This window comes from Peromyscus leucopus, chromosome 3 (assembly GCF_004664715.2).
Source record: "Peromyscus leucopus breed LL Stock chromosome 3, UCI_PerLeu_2.1, whole genome shotgun sequence".
Lineage (NCBI taxonomy): Eukaryota > Metazoa > Chordata > Mammalia > Rodentia > Cricetidae > Peromyscus > Peromyscus leucopus.
Window position 1 is genome coordinate 46,442,314 of NC_051065.1, and position 17,565 is coordinate 46,459,878.

At 40.7% G+C, this 17,565-nt stretch overlaps 2 gene segments (V, D, J or C); both read right to left on the reverse strand.

The window, feature by feature from the left end:
• Positions 1-127: 127 nt before the first annotated feature.
• Positions 128-14,143, reverse strand: LOC114687301. The segment is given in 3 exon segments: positions 128-141; positions 13,572-13,934; positions 14,020-14,143. Coding segments are annotated over 3 exon segments (426 nt in total).
• A 688-nt stretch (positions 14,144-14,831) lies between these two features.
• Positions 14,832-16,081, reverse strand: LOC114687302. The segment is given in 2 exon segments: positions 14,832-15,379; positions 15,476-16,081. Coding segments are annotated over 2 exon segments (609 nt in total).
• Between the last annotated feature and the right edge of the window lie 1,484 nt (positions 16,082-17,565).

Here is a 17,565-nt window from a genome sequence, read left to right on the forward strand (position 1 = left end):
CAGTTGACCATCATTTCAAGATGCAGTAATTTAATAACAAGGTAAGAAGCACATCAGTACTAAGGGGGGAAGGAGAGGAATATGCTTCCCTTCAACACCCACTGGGAAGACCTCACCTTCCAGGGGCCTAAGCCTGCACACCTACAGGAGACGTGCAGAGGGTCGTCAGGAACAATACCCTACAGGTTCAGGAAGTCCTAGTACTTTTGAGCTGGATTCATCTCATCGCTCAACGACAGCAAGAAACAAAGCTAGAGTCTTTACTTCCTGCCCAACTCCCTTCCCATCTCCCTTCTCATCCACCTCCATCAATAACCTCAAGAGTTTCAGTGAAAACGGAGTCCTTCACAACTCACACCCTGACGAGAAGCCATCAATTGTTTTCTTTAAGCTGCTGGCCACTGGTAGTTGGACCATGCTTCTGTGAGTATATGGGCAGTGGCTTATTTATGTTGGCGGTTTTGCATAAATTGAAAGTGCCACCTCAAGATACAAGATCAGAATGTAACTGACTAAATATATTTATCTGCCATGAGTTGGTTGAACATTTGTACTTTAAAGGTGGTCATGGAACAGTAGCTTTTCAATGTGTGCCAAGTGTTGTTTAAAGGAGCTATGGGAGTGGAAGGGGAATGTTTTCCTCTCTTAAGTCACCCTTCCTGTCAGGATCCTCTCATTCTTTGGAGACTCCATCGCTTTATGACACAAGATTTTGCCCACATTTCCCATCCTCCCTTAGTCTTATATATATTACTTATCTAAAGAGAACTGTCTTCTCTTCGTGGGGAGAAGATATTTAGGAAACAAGGAGTATGCTCTATGTATGTGTGCTTGGGATATGACACTGTTCCCAGGGCACAAGAATAACTAAAGTAGGAAGTATACACAGTATACAGACAGCTGTACACATGCACATGTATTTCTAATTCTGTCTATCCATATTGAGAAGCTGGGAGTTTACTGATGTTTCTAGTTCACTCCAGTGCTAGCACTCTCCCTTCCCATGTCTGCAGCTTTCTTAAGCAGTGCTGAGGATCCTGTTATCTGTTATCCTTATAAGGTATCCATGTCCCATCCCCAATCTGCATGCAGCCAGTGGACTATTGCAGCTCTCTCGCTCTCTCACCTGCTAACATCTCCCCACCCTATCTATGTTTTGTCCCCTAAAGCCTGAACAACAATATGTAGAAGGTCTCATTTCAGCTCAGGTTTCCACATCCCACACTATGTCTGTGCTGTCTTGTCTGACCTCAATCTGCTGGGGCTTCAACAGCCTACATGAGGCTGCTTCATGTGACCCAAACTCAACTGTGGATATCCTCTTCACCTTATGCTGTCTCCATCTCCTTGCCCAAAACCCTCTTCTGCAGACACAAATGAATTCAGTCTTTAGTCTTCTGACCACAGTGATCTTTTGATTGGCAGTGTGTGTAGTCAGATTTTCCTTGGGCTGCCAGCTCACAAGTAATGACATGGAAACACTGATTATTAATTTTGAAAGCTTGGCCTTTAGCTTAGGCTTATCTCAACCAGCTCTTATAAATTAAATTAAACCATTTATATTAATCTACATTCTGCTACGTGGCGCTACCTCTCTTCCACCTAGCACCTCCTGTTTCTTTTCCATATCTGGCTTGTGACCCTTGTGCCCCTAGATTCATCCTGAGTTCCTCTCTTTGACAGGAAGTCCCTCCTCTTCTCTCCTGCCTAGCTATTGGCCATTCTGCTCTTTATTAAACCCATCAGATAGTCCCTTGGCAAAGACACATCTTCATAGTGCACATAAATATCCCACAACAAGTGTGCTTATTGTGTAATTTGAAGCACCAATTATGTGATAGAAAGGGAGTGTGTGCCTGAACCCACTTGCTCAAGATAGATCCTCCAAGGGTGAGGCTCCTGGTGATAGCCACTGAACATATACTTGCATCACACGGGCACTCTGAGCCCTTGGTATTTCTCTGTTCTTTTTCATTCACCCTAGGCTTTAGGAAGCATTGGTGATATTACAAACCCTAGAATCTTGTCCTACTTCAATCATTTTGTGCTTTGTAAAAATATCTTATGTGCATTTGGTCTTCATGAGGTCATAGTTTGTACCTTAACCACTTCCTTTGCTGTCCTTCCTGTTACAGCCTCAACCTCAGGTACCAGTATTTGGAAATCACCTAAAATATCCATAGAAGTGGCAAAGTGGATGGGCAAAAGCATCTAGGCTTCAACACTGCACAAAGAACAACAGGCAACTAAAGAATCGTGAAGGGTGGAGAAATGGTCTTCCCCAGAGAAAAGCACACTAATTGGTTATTCAATACTAAATAGTCAGCCCTGAAAACATCTATACAAGCAATATTATACAGACCAAACAGGTTATATACATGTAAGAATAATTAATGAAAAAAGATGCCGTGGATTTCCAAAAGACCAAAGAGTACTATATGGGAGGTTTGGGGGGGCAGTAAAGGGAAGGGAGAAATGCTGTAATCATATTGTGTCAGAAATGAAGGAAATAATAAAAAAAAAAGTGAGGAAAAAGAAAAGTATGGTGCTGAAAACAGCAACTGTTCCTGATTAAGTGCCTTTAGCCCTACACAACACTTGCTTCCTTGAAAGTGGATCTGGGAAGTGTGAATATCTCCAGGTGTGAAAACATTCTAATCACCATCCATTCATTATCCTCACACTCAAGGTTTCAGAATTACAGATAAAAAGCTGTTGTCTCAGCATTAAAGGAACTTCCCTGAATCATGTCCCCTAAGACTTCTCCTTGCTATGTGCTGGACACCAAACATGTTGAGTGTTTTCAAGGTCACTGATTGTAAGGAACACTAAGTGGACATTCGAAAAACTAAAGATAAATATTTTTTTCTCTAAAAATATAGTCTGTATGTGTTTGTTATATTATGTGTGAATTTTGTAAATGGACAACCAGCACTAAGGTGAAAAAAACTTTTAAAATCACACTGCATGATATACAGACTATTGAAATCCATAATGCATAGACTTCTATCTTCTGAGATTGGAGGGCATTCAGGGAAGGAATTTTAGGGAACTTAATTTGAGAAGAAAGCTGTGTGCCAAACCCTGTAATCTAGCCAGTCTTGGACCCTAGTCTCTCTGTTTTGGTGGGGGGTGGGGGTGGAGGACAGATCTCACTCTGTAGCACAGGCTAGGCTGGAACTCACTACATATCCTCAGGTGACCTCAAACTCAAAGAGGCCCACTGCCTCAGCCTCCCAAATCTTGGAGTTACAAGCATGCATCACCATACCTAGCTTTTTTTCTCTAACAAATTCTGTTTTCTAAGAACTTCAACTACTGGCATGTGCTATCCAGCATGAAGAAGCCAGTTTTATGGGTGTTTTTAAGAATTCTAGCTGCTATATAAAGAGAGAAAAGTGTCTTTTCTGGGTTGGCAGTTGACTGTTCTTGACTCACATGTTAACTGATATAGAAGCCACACTGACCAGTCACCTCTAGCCTATGGTGACCACTTAGGCTGTTGTGACTGGTGTCCTGATCCTGTGATCCCAAGGTGCAGTTATCAGAGCCAAAGCTCGGTAGTACTAAGGACAGAGTTTTCTCCTTCAACACAAGACATAACTTTCAACTGGAGGATTTGGAAGGCACTTTGGTGAAGCATAGAGGCTAGGTGATCCTTGGCAGGAAGTTGTAGATGAGGCTCAATCACCCCTCCAATAGAGAAAAGAAGCACACTGCTGCACCTAACATTTGGAGCTTAAATGCAAAACTTATGTCTTACTAGAAATTAAAAATAATTGAAGAAGGCCGGGAGGTGGTGGTGGTGGTGGCGGCGGCAGTGGCGGCACACACCTTTAATCCCAGCACTCGGGAGGCAGAGCCAGGTGGATAGCTGTGAGTTCGAGGCCAGCATGGGCTACCAATTGAGCTCCAGGAAAGGCGCAAAACTACGCAGAGAAACCCTGTCTCGAAAAACGAAAAAAAAAAAAAAATAATAATAATAATAATTGAAAAAATAGACAAAGAAATCAAACTCTCAGCAATATTACAAAAGCCAAGCTACAACATAACTGATCTGTAACAGGTTACAGAATGACAAAAGATGAACAAAGGCACCTAAGAAGTTTTGACATAATGCGGATGAAGGCAAGAGAACAGAAGAAATTTCAAAGACTACTTTAAGAACAGCTCATACTTGGGGTGATGTTTGATGGATAAGTAAAAGATTTATCAGTGAAAAATACAGAAAGTTATTGGATCCACTCATTCAGCAATTATTCACCAAGTTAATACTGTGTGCTAGGTTCATGCTCAACTTGAGGGACAATAGTTAGCAAGCAAACATTGTATCCTCAGCAAATTTAAACTGCCTGGAACAAACAATGTATATACATTGTTTCACATAAATAGTGTTTAAGTGGAAGTAATCCTAACAATGGGAAATTAAAGGCTGTTAGGAAAGCTTAGGAAGGACTGAGTTTAGCGGGAGAATGATGTGACAGGTGTTAAAAGTGAACAGAAGTTGACAGGGTGTGTATTGACCAGTGTGTTGGGAAGGCTCAGAATGGGCTAAGCTCCTTTGCTGTGCCCCAGAATTTAGGTATGACCTAATCTCAGTGTGGTGTAGCTAAAGGATTTTTAAGTGTGGAGTTACATGATCTATGTCTATTTCACATCTAGTTCACTGCTGTGGAGGATGCATTGAAAGAGAGAGGCCATATCAGAAATAAGAAATAAGAGTTTTAATAGCACTGTTTCAGTAGCTCAGCAGGGAGAATGTGATCCTGAACAAGGTAAGACACAGGTGGTGACAAAGAAATTATACAATGATAAACCAAGAGTCCTTGAGATGAGCAGAATCTTCAGGTTTGATATTTGACTGCACATTTTGTATAAAATGAATTGCAAAGGGAGGGGAGGCTTCCATGTTTCAAGTCTGAATGTCTTCCTTGCTCTCTCCCTCTCTTCCTTATTTACTCTTTTCCTTCATTGCTTCCTCCTTCCTTCCCTCCCTTCCCCTCTCTCCCTTGCTCTTTTTGTTCTCTCCCTCCTTTACTCATTCTTTTCCCCTTGCTTCCTCCCTTCCTCCCTTCCTCTCTTTTTCTTCTTGCTACAAATTATTATTTTTAATAGTACAATTTAAGATAACTTTAACTTACTGAATTATTTCTACAATACTAGAGTTCTACTTAAATTTCCCATTGGGTAGGTACTATATTTTAAAAATGTTCAAAAGATTTGATGGGAAGAGTTAAAAGTTTAAATAGTAGGATGGTTCCATTTTATTGCTTTGCTGGATACTTAAGAGTTGGTCTCCTAGCACAAGTTTTGAAATAAAGTATAGTCTTTACCTGTTTTGATCCCTCCTTCTCACCTCTGAATAGTGACAGTGATGGCTACAAGAGTGGCAGAGTCTAGACTCATAACAAGATCATCTGCCCTTACAAGATGTCCTATGCTCTTGACTGTTGGGTATCACCTGTGTGTTAGGCAAATGTGATAATCACTACACTGTCCTGTGTGTTTACGAGGGTTGTCAGGAGACAGACAATGCAGTCAGCAGCTCACTATTACAGTCTATAAGTACAAGCCCACTCAGCTCCTCTGGGCTGTATCCAGTGTCACTTGAAGGCTTCTTCCTTAGCTGCAGGCTAGCTGACTTCCAGTGTTGGAGAAGGCCCAGGCAGGCAAAGAGATTTTAGTTTTTGAGAGAGAATGACCACCAAGTTTTCCAAAAACTTCTGTTGTCTAAATTTGGCTTCATAGCCAAAAGGAAACTAATTTTGCTGGTATGGTGTTGTACAAATTTTCTCAGGCACTGCTGACAGAGCAGAGGGTTTTTGCTTTATCCATATTTGCCTCAGGGATAATCTCTTTCCTCTGCTGCTTGGACTTAGCATTTTTGCTGTCCCCAGGCCAAACATTTCCATAGAGATCGTTTCTCCCTGTTTTCACTCGAAATTTTCTGATTGTGTTCATAGCCCCATAATAAGAAAATTAAGGACATAGTTCCTCTGTCTTTATGCTTATCTTAAGTTTTTTTCCCAATATTCCTACTCTACCTTACTCTAATTTTTTTTAACACTATATTACTACTCTCTACTTCCCTTAATTTTCATGGATAGAATTTTAAGAGAGCAAGAGAAACCTTGATAGAGAAGGTTCTATGCTACAGCATTCTAAGGACACATTTTTAGTTCCCTTTTTTCTTTTTTTCCCAAGGATGAAACCCCTTGTCTCATTTTTCTTTTTTCACTACAAAACTGGACTGGCCCAAATGCTTTCAGCAAAACCCAACTACCACTTTCACAAATAACCTGGGTTTTTGTGTGATCTTTTTGTTTTTTTTGTTTTTGTTTTTGTTTGTTTTGTTGTTGTTGTTGCTTGTCTTTGTCTTTGTCCCTGTTTGGGCTCCAATGGTTGGGGCAATCCCACCCCCACTTTTCCCCAGGGTACTTTGTGCAGGAGGAAAAGGAACAATTAGATAGCAAGATGCTGGAAAGAGAGAGACAGAAAAACAGGATCACCTTGGGAGGTCCTGGATCCTAATCCATTGTGCCCAAACTGTCTCTGTCAAAGGGCTTTAAACAAATGCCAAGGGGTGGAGCAAAAGACCTCCCCCCAGCACAGCCAAATGCAGACCATCCCAAATACCTGGTAACCATATAGGTGGTCAAGCCATCCCTTAATGCACCCCTGCTGTGTAAAGCAAGCTCAGATCTAACTAGGATACCTTTGTGGGCTCCAAAACTACCCTACTATTTTCTTCAAATATTCTTAACACAATCAAGGGAACAACTCCTAGAAATGATGCTGAAATGACCCTAAGTGGAAAAAAATTTTTTTCACAAGAGGCAATGTTAGTTCTAAGTTCTATTAGTTTTTTAAGAGTTAAAAAACAGAAAATTATGTCCTTATTTTTCATTAATTGCCTGGAAGATAAAAAGAAACAAATGTTGTAAACTTTCCTTCCTGATAGTTCTAGCTGAACTAGAAAGGCAAGATCTGAACAGAGAGAATCAGAGTGAAGTCTGCAATCCTTGGCAAGGACCAGGCTTCAGTAAGAAAAGTCCAGGGAGGGTGTGCATGAAAATGAAGCAATTGTAGCTTGGCTGTCACCTAAAAATAAAAATGTGCAGGAGCAGTGGGGATGGGGTTGAAGGCCGGAGAAGAACCAGAACAAACAGGAAATGGGCTAGGCAACAGCCAGGTGCTTATTCTGGTCACTGATCTGAATTTGGCTTCTTTAAGCTTATATTTGCCCACAATGGAGAGTGTGTTTCAGTTGGAAAAGCATAGTATGTGATTCCTCAGTTCTGTATATGAAATCATCTACTTTGGACCAAAACTTCCTTTGTCACTTCTTCTTTGGGTGACTTCCATCAGAATAAACTCCTTGAGCAGTCAGGGGACACTGCTGAGTGCTCTGGCAGAGCAGGGTGGTGACAGAATGTCCCACAGCCAGGCTGCCAGGTGCTTATTGCTGCACAGGAGCCCCAGGAGATTCCATTGTCCCAGATGTTCCCCTCCCTGGGCTCAGGCTGTTTCTCATGTTTCCTAAGGAACAAGGCACAGGGCAGCCTTTCTGTTCTGCTCAGAGAGGTGTGGATTACAGTGGCTCTGACCCAGAAGAGAAAAATCAGCATTCTCACAGACAAAAAAAAAAAAAAAAAATCCCAATAGTTAACATACATACTGTTTATTGTTATTGACAGTTTCCCAAGTAAAAATTCAGACCAAACCCAAGGAGACATCACATTACAGGCCATTTGCCCTCCAGCTTTTCAAAATATCAGTTGTATTGTTTGCCTTTTTAACTACTGAATTCTCATCTATCCTCTTGAAATAATGACATGTGTTATTTGTACTATTAATGGATCACTAAGCATTTTCTTGTAAAGAACAATTAAAATATTTGTAATATATTAATTATTAATATCATTTAAATGTATAATATAAATTATAGGCCCTTTTTAGTTTTAAAAGTGGTAATATTTTACATTATTTTCACAATTGGGAAGAAGTTGTAGAAATTATATGTGACTACTAGTGAGAAAAATCCAAAAGATCATGATTTCCATGCCCTAAATTAAAGTCCTCAGTATTAAATTTAAATTTTGTTGCTAGACCTGTGTGTATTTGCCTTTTTTGATGTTCATAATTCTCAGCAGATTTTGAAAGTAGCTTTTGACACAGAAAAAGATTAAGATTTCAACTTAGAAAATTGAGTTGGTAATCTTTACTATATTTCTTTGTTTCATTCTAAGATGAGCTACAAAATTAACCTTTACAGAAAAGGAAATTGTTTTTCATTTCAATGTTTTGGCTTGACTCCTCCTTGGTGTAGTATGGTGGGATGTGTTTGGCAGTATGGGAAGATGGCCTAGAACTTCCTTCTGCTGCCTAGCATCTGCCCATAGAAAATGTAGTTTTATGACTTTCCTGGATTTCCAAGAAGCAAGGGAATTTCCAAATGCTGTAAAGGTGAATAGAGCCTTGTGTAAAAACACATTGTCTCAGACCTGTGTTCTGGGTGCCAGGCAATGCCACCAGCTTTTCTATCTCTAGGTATCTTTTTTTTTTTTTTTTTCCGAGACAGGGTTTCTCTGTGTAGCTTTGTGCCTTTCCTGGGACTCACTTGGTAGCCCAGGCTGGCCTCGAACTCACAGAGATCCGCCTGGCTCTGCCTCCCGAGTGCTGGGATTAAAGGCGTGGCCACTACCGCCTGGCTATCTCTAGGTATCTTGATAGCATCAAAATGTTGGCCCTAGTTCCAGGGGTATTTGTAGATAGAGAAAGAAGTTTTAAATAGAGTCCACACAGGGGTGTGTTCCTGCTATTTTTTAGTGTAGTATCTGCTATTTTGATGGAAAATTTTTTAATCCCAGAAGAAATGCTTGTTGTGTGAATGGATGAATTTTCGTTCTTCAAGGATGGAAAGGACCACTGTGGGCCCCAGCAGATGAACAGCAACAAGACCTCTCTGGTATAATTCCTTAATGGTATGGCATGAGGAACATAGAAATGAGACTCCTGGTCTCTTGGCCTCACCCGTAGATTCCTGATATATCCTCAAGTGTCCTGAGGAGGCCTTGGTCTGCAGCATTCATTGTTGGGTGTAGGAACTCACATCATGAAAGGCTGGATAGATTAGACTTGACTGAGCTAAGGCATAAAGCCTCCCTCCCAGAGCTTTGTTTATTCCTTTCAGGCAGGCTCTCCACCTGCACCTGCCTGTGGGTTCCCAGCCTTCTCACCACAAACCCTACTTTCTAATCCCATGCTGTATCACATACAAGAAGTCAGCCAGGCCATCTGATGGAACTTCAGTTCAGAGAAAGTCCCTTCACATGACAATCCCAGACCACACTTTCCCATCCTATAAATAAGTCAAAGTTTCTCTTAACCCTTTCTTAACCAATGAATTCTCTCAAATCTTCCTTAGAAGGCTTAATCTCAGAGTCACAGCACCTCCTTGTGGACAGTGAATTAAAAAGCATTCTAAACTTGATCCCTATTTGCTTTCTGTTCATATTTGTGTTACAGTAGACATATTTGAAGGCAAGGTTGAGGTGTAGCAACTGAATAAAGAGCAATGTAACCTGAAGTGGGGGAGGGTATTCTGAAGAGACACTGTATATCTCATTTTGGCTATCAGACTATTGAAACAATGGACTTCAAGACATCAGACTACTCCTGGGAATCTTGTTGGGACATTAGAAATTTAAATTTTCTCCCAGAAAAAAAAGTGCCACTTGTCAGTCTACTTGTCAGAAGGATGAAGTTGAAACACTGTTGGACAGAACCACACTGTGACCAGTAGAAATTGCTTAGATATGCACATCTCTGGCCCTCTGTTTAAAACTGAAATGAAACTTTTTATCGGTGGAAGCCTGAAGATGGACTTTGGGGATTCACTGGGTCTTTCTGACCTTCTTTGCATTGTGAGCACATTGTATAAATCTTCTTCCTTTCCTACTTTTCATTATTCAAACAAAATACAAAAGGGAAACAAAGCAAACAAATAAGACAAAAAATGTTCTAGAATTTAGCATTTCTGCTGTGTACTACTATAGGTGAGTGGCAGAGTTCTTAGAGGCAGGGACACACACAGGAAGGGGATTGTCATTGGTCCAAGGCTTTCCCAATCCAAACTGATTTCTCAATAGGCAATATCTGAGAAAGTGGTCCTCAGGGAATAAGCAAGAAGGCGGGAACAGGGTGAAGCAGGGGCTGACTAAGGCCACTATGGAGAAGTGGATTCCTGGGGTGCTGCTAGAAGAGGGCAGCCATTGTCTTCAGGCACCCTTGACTTCAGAAGCATCTTACACAGAAAAAAAGAAGAGCTTTTGTCCACAGAGGCCACAAGCCTGACCCTACCTCATCTTTCACTCAGCTGGGGTCACCCAAAGCACATGGTCTCAGGCTCATTCACAGGGGTAAGCTATGAAACTAGAGCATGATTGAGTGGTAAGCCCTGAAGCAGAGACTAAAATGTAACTTTTGGATAGTTGTTCTCTTGCTGGATATAATTTGAAGAAAAGTACTGTTTCACAGATTCTGCAAATGATGTTTGAGTTCTCAACTAGACATTGAGTGGTCCACATTGTGTGTGTGTGTGTGTGTGTGTGTGTGTGTGTGTGTGTGTGTGTGTGGTGTAGTATACTTTCATGTAAGGAGGTCTTGATGCCCTTAATTATTGATCAGGTTCAAATTTCATGCAACATATAGGAAACTGTCATTCAAATGTTCTGAACTAGATGCCAGTTCGGATTCCATTGATAAATAATGAGAATAAAGACTTATCAAAAACAAACTAGCATGTATCAGTATTTCATAAGACCCTAAAGAGTACTCATTCCCTATGTGGAAAACAAGAGATGATATCATTCAAGTCACTAAAGTCAAATATCTTTAGATGAATTTATATGCTGGGGTTTCTAGCCGTGATGCTAGAACAAGTTGCAGAAGGTTGAACTCCTTACTTTCTTAAGGGTGTTCCCACCCCAAATGTGAGCATGCTCAGAACGTACCCTGGCTTTCAGAGTTGGATCGGATTATTAGAAAAATCAACTATAAAAGATTATTAAATAGATATGATTTGTGTTTGGAGACATTTGTGGGTGCAAAGACAGTAAGGACACAAAAGGCCAAAAGTTCACAGCAAATACAACTGATAGGCATTGCTTTAAGACCAATTGCCAACTTAGCACAATCTGCTAAGTGCCTGACGGAAATAAGGCTGAGAGAGTGGGGTGCTTCCTAAAGCAACCAGCAGCTCTCAGATATGTAGAATAACATGATGTTCAGTGATACTGACCATAAATTCCCTGGGAAAGCCCCATGCCTTGAGTATGCTGACAGGAGCAGGGGACTGCTGAAGATGAGCACAAAAGAACTTTGAGGAAATGAAAATATTTTGGTGTCAGACCATCGTGACACCAGTACAGCTCCATGGATTTGTTAAAACACATGTAATTTTACATTTGAATAAATATTATGTTATATGAATTTCATGTCAATAAGACTGCTAAGTGCTCAAAGCACTTTAAAACTTAAAACACTGACCCTTTAAAACTAAGAGTTAACAATGATCCCATGGACTCTTCAAAAACCAGCTTCAGCTTAACTCAATCATCAACTTAATGAAAATGACCTGCCTCTCTTAGAATTTCTTCAAAATCTCTGTCCTTTCAAAAGGAAGATGAAATCATTCACGACTTCAAATTGTCTCTAATTTTTCATGTACTTCAGCTTTCACATGACTTACTTAGTCTGTGAAGAAACAAGATAATATCACAAACCAAGACATGAAAACAGACAGAGAAGTGTCTCCAACAAGATTAGATGTTGCAGTTATTAGACACTGGTTTTTAAATAGATAATGTTTTTAACAAAATAAATATAATGGAGAATTTTAGCAGACAACTTGAAACTGTAATTATGGTCTAAATGGAAATTCTGAACTAAGTTATACTGATTGCCTAATATATATATTCAATATATTTGTTTACAAAGAGAATGAACAAAGCTTAAAAGAACAGTTAATATGCAGAGATAAGGTAAAACTGCCCAGACCAAATCAGAGGCACAGAAAAAGAGAAAAGTACAAATGAAAGCATGTCAATTGGGCATTTGTGTAGGCAGGTGATTGACTGCCAATCTAAGATTTCTAGAGAATCAGACTAATGGAAATCCTCTGATCCACTGTTGCACACTTTTGGACTATGCCTGCATAAGTGCCATCCAGGCCACTACCATAACTCAACTCCCACACGTAAACACTATTCCTATAAAGTAAGTCAATGTCTGCTGGTCTGCACAGAATTGCTCATCACACCTGTGACTGGCATTAAATGATACAGTTTACATTTTTATCTGGGCCAAATAATCATGGCTTCGAGGTGATGGTCAGCCACAAGAGCTACAAACACAGGAGGTTCATAGCTGTAAACTTCAGAGCTGATGCAACCAGTGGTACCCAAGGCATAGCTGATGTTCCTCATTTTCCATCTCTACCAGCAATTCTAGATTTCCTTTAGCCTTGTTCTGTTTGTTCTTCTGTGGGTTGATCCTTGTTCAGTGGGATGGTGCCAACCTTTACTCCTTATGGCAGTGGTTCTCTGTTCTGTGTTTCTTTAATACAGTTCCTCATGTTGTAGTAACCCCAGCCATAAAATTATTTGTTTCTACTTCATAATTTTGCTATTGTTATCAATCATAATGTAAATATCTGAAATGCAGATGGTCTTACACAACCCCTGTGAAATGGTCATTCAACCTGCCAAAGAGATCCAGACCCACAGGTTGAGAACTGCTGCCTTATGGCTTTGATCCCTTAAGTAGATCTACTTGCTCACATTGTGACTGAGTCACTCACCAAATTGTTGCTATCAACCCAGCACAAATTAGAGGAACTTGAGTGAATTAATTGAATTCCAGGTCAACATTACCTAGTTCCTATGTGGAGTAGCAAATTTGTGACCACATGATCATCTGTTTTATAGACTCCATTTATTTAACATCTATTTATATAAACTCCATTTCTTATCCTAACCTTCCTGCTTCCAAGTTAAATGAACCAAAAAGACCAAGACATTTTCAGTTCAGTATCAATGAGATACTTATTGCATCTGTGTTTGCAGTGTCAATTTCTTCCTCCTCCATCTCATAATACAGAATTTCTTACCTGACAGATCTGATTAATCCAGTGGCAGGAACTACAAATGTGGCCCTTGAGGCACTAGGAGTGATGTACTTTTACCTTATGGGTCGAAATCTAAACAACTTTTAATAAAGCAAAAAAAAAAAAAAAAAAAAACAAAAAAAAAAACAAAAAACTCCAATGCAGATCAAATGGAGAAAGAACAGGAACATATGAGTCAGTCAGTTACCTGCTAAGAGATTATTCGCTCAAGTTTATTTCCCAGGCACACTCTATAGTGTCTGCAGACAGTCTATATATCCCATGGCCTCTGACCATCCTTGGATGAGATAACCTATTTGATCATTTGATTTCACATACTTATCTGTTTAAAAACAACTGCAATTAAAAAATAAATAAACAGCCTTCCTTCTCCTGGGGAAGCCAGGAGAGAGGCAGACACATGAGGGTTTGTGTACAGGAAGGAGGTGTTTTTGCAAGGCTGTGGATAAGCTGCTGGCACAAAAGTACATGGCTGAGTCCTCCAACATTGTGGGCTGGATCTTCAGAGTGAAATATGAATCCTTTTTCCTTTCAACTGAAAACCGATCCTCCTTGAATAGATCAGACTTGTCCACGGTTTTACCACTGGAGAAAGAAACCAGAAACTCCATCTGCTGTCCCAAGATCAGTTTATACCAATAAAAGAATATGTGATTAGAAACAGGGTCACAGCTGAGGGTCACCATCTGCCCCACATGTACCACTTCATGACTTGGGGTCTGCCTGACTTTGGGTCCCGTGAGTCCTGTGAAAAGAGAAAGAAGATTAATAGAATATTTTAAATTGTCTCAGTATGAAATGAAAAGTGTCTAGAATTCTTAAGAATCCACCTGCTTTCATAAAACTAAAAAATATCCAACACAGGAGCCAGATATCCATAGTGGGGTCACAGCAGGAACGTAGCTTCTCTTAGTTTGAGTTACTGGGCATCAGAAACAGAGGCAGGACATACTACACTCCTAAAGGTCCCAGAGGCAAGGTCTGACAGTTACTGGCGAGTGGTAATACAGTGCCCTCTACAGGTGAAAGGAGCAAATATTAGTACTAATGCGTACACCAGACACCCAAGGTTCAGGATTCTGTTGTGCCTATGAGATCTGATGGTGTGCACAGAACAGAGGGCCATTACCAGGAATATTACAGAGGGATTCTGGCATTCAGCATAGGAAGTTTCCAGAAATAAGTCTTTCTCAGAAATGCCAGAAGGTTTTCTTTTTTGATACTGTGTTGAGCAAAAATTCAGAGGCATCAGAGTCTACAGTTAACATTACAGAGTAAAAAAGACTCAGCATGAAGATGAAAGAGATCTAAAAAAAAAGAGTCAAGCATGAAAGTGTTAAAAGCTCCAATGAGAAGGGAAAGCAGGAGTTGAGAACCTGACCATAAACAAGGAGAGTAAATCCAACATTGGTACCTATCAAATGAATGATTATTCTGGATATGGGAAACCGGAAGAGCCATGTTGTTGGAGGTAAAGGGTCATGGAAAGGTGTGAGCATGCTTGGAGACAGAATGAGGCCTGAGGTACAGGCTCTTCTTGAAAAGAAAAGTCTCATGAGGGCACATATTGGCAGAGGATTGGTGAGAACAGTTAAGAGGTTCATAAAAAGATTTCTCAGGACTAAAACCCTTGAAACAACTTTCATTTGAGCTTGCCCATCCCATATTCAACTCTAGACCCCATCTTACTCAAGTCAAAGACTGCTGCTATGCAGCCATAGAATTTGGGAATAAGATATCTAATTGGCAGGTGGTGTTGTGGTCTGAGGTTTCTACATGAGTCCTGTGGACTACTGACTGAATCTCGAAGCTCAGGTGGACCTGTTAGAGCAACCATTTCCTGGATAGACTGAGGAGGTTTGTGTACAGGGGGGCAAGAGCTCTGCAGGGCTGTGTCTTGGCTGCTAGCACAGAAATATGTGGCTGAGTCATCAGGCTCCAGGGCTGAGATCTGAAGGTCTAGGTCGGATTTCCCTGGATTGTGAGGTTGGAATCGGGTTGAGATAGTCTGGTTTTCAACGAGTTTTTGATGGTAATAGGAAAACATGAGCTGTAAGGACTTCTTAGCTCTTTGTCTATACCAGTACAAAGCATTGTGAGATAGATGCTGTTCACATTTCAGGGTCCTTTCATTCCCTGTGACTGTCACCAGATGTTGTGGTGTCTGGATAATTCTAGGATCCACTGGACCTGTGGGAATAACAAACCAAATTTAATCCTCAAGAATATTATAAAAGGATGTTTCATGGAAAATACAGAAGTATATGGACCAAGGCTAAGACTCACCTGCCACCAAGAGACAAAGGGCCAGGAAGTTGAAAAGCCTGGAACCCATCAAAATTCCCATAGTTGCACAAGATGGGATCTATGTCTCCTTTTTTTGGACCTGACTGTCTAGGTGCCTTTTACATACCATGTGAGAGGTTTGCTGGGTGCTCCCTTTTCCTGTAAGTGGCTTCAGCTCACACTTCCTCTCTGCCCTTTGTGCTTGTCAGGGCTGATCATGCATACATAGACTGCCAGACACAGACCATACCCAGCAGCCTCCCAAGGCACCTCTGACAACTGCTTGTACCAGCAAATGGCACACTCTTCTGTCTGCTTTGTAATACCTCCTCTTCTCCTGACACAGACTCACTCCTTTGGATAGACACCCTTCCTTCTGCCTCTCATAGACCCAGCTCAGGCACACTCAGCCTTTCTTTCCTTCATCCCAAAAAAGGCAGCCTCATTGCTCATGAGAGCCTTTTCTGAAGCCAGCTGTCCATCATTTCAAGATGCAGTAATTTAATAATGAGGTAAGAAGCACATCAGCACTAAGGGGGAAGGAGAGGAATATGCCTCCCTCCAACATCCACTGGGAAGACCTGACCTTCCAGGGGCCTAAGCCTGCACACCTACAGGAGACATGCAGAGGGCTGTCAGGAACAATACCCTACAGGTTCAGGAAGTCCTAGTACTTTTGAACTGGATTCATCTCATTGCTCAACAAGAGCAAGAAAAAAAGCTAGATTCTTTACTTCCTGCCCAACTCCCTTCCATCTTCCCTTCTCATCCACCTCCATCAATAACCTCAAGAGTTTCAGTGAAAATGGAGTCCTTCACAACTCACACCCTGACAAGAAGCCATCAATTGTTTTCTTTAAGCTGCTGGCCACTGGTAGTTGGACCATGCTTCTGTGAGTATATGGACACACAAATTGGACTTGATTGTTTTATTATTTTCTTTCTTTTCATTTATTCTTTTTTGAAGGGGAGAGATCACAAGGGGTGGGGTACAGACCTGGGAGGGCTGCGAAGTGAATGCAAGCAAGGTGTATTGTGTGAAATTCCCAAATAATCAATAAATATATTGGGAAATATTTTTTCAGTGTTGTCATAGCTCCGCCTAGAGGAGAAACAAGCACATTACACTCCTCCCATCCTCATCTCCCAACCCCATCCCCATGGTTCCTGAGCTTGACATTCACAGAAAGATTAATTAACCAGGGGTGTTGAACTAAGGGAATTCATGGGCTAACTCCAAGGAAAGATGTGCTGACATTTATTCGTGAAAAACCCCAAATCAGTCAAAAAGTACTGAATGCATCCCTACTTAGCAGGCTCTGCTCACACACTAGGAATAGAGAAGTAAAATAGACTATTATGAAATAGGCTATTTTAGTTTGTTTAAAAATCACCAATGAATAATGTTTTTTTTTGAATGCTGAGTGTAGGGATTCCAGTGCACATTACAGGAAAATTTGATTGTAATTGTTTTAGGCACCTAAGTAATCCATATTCCCATTTCTACTGAAAGCTGGATGCAGGTAAAGGCTGACATAATTATTTGGAGCCACCTGCCAAACTTTCAGACTTTTGGGATAACCTTCTGCTAAGATGGTCTATATCATGAATCCCAGTGTCCCCCAACTCTATCATGATGATTTACAAGGTACAGATGGTTAGTTGTGTCTGAATAGATGAGTATAATGTTAGATAATAAGAGATTACAAGCAAAGGGCAAGTCTAAATATTTCAAAGAGTGTTTCCAATGTGATATTGTTGGCATTAGCTTATTTATGTTGGCGGTTTTGCATAAATTGAAAGTGCCACCTCAAGACACAAGATCAGAATGTAACTGACTAAATACATTTATCTGTCATGAGTTGGTTGAACATTTGTACTTTAAAGGTGGTCATGGAACAGTAGCTTTTCAATGTGTGGTAAATGTTGTTAGAAGGAGCTATGGGAGTGGAAGGGAGATGTTTACTTTCTTAAGTCACCCTTCCTGTCAGGATCCTCTCATTCTTTGGAGACTTTGGAGACTTCATCATTTTATGACACAAGATTTTGCCCACATTTCCCATCCTCCCTTAGTCTATTACTTATCTAAA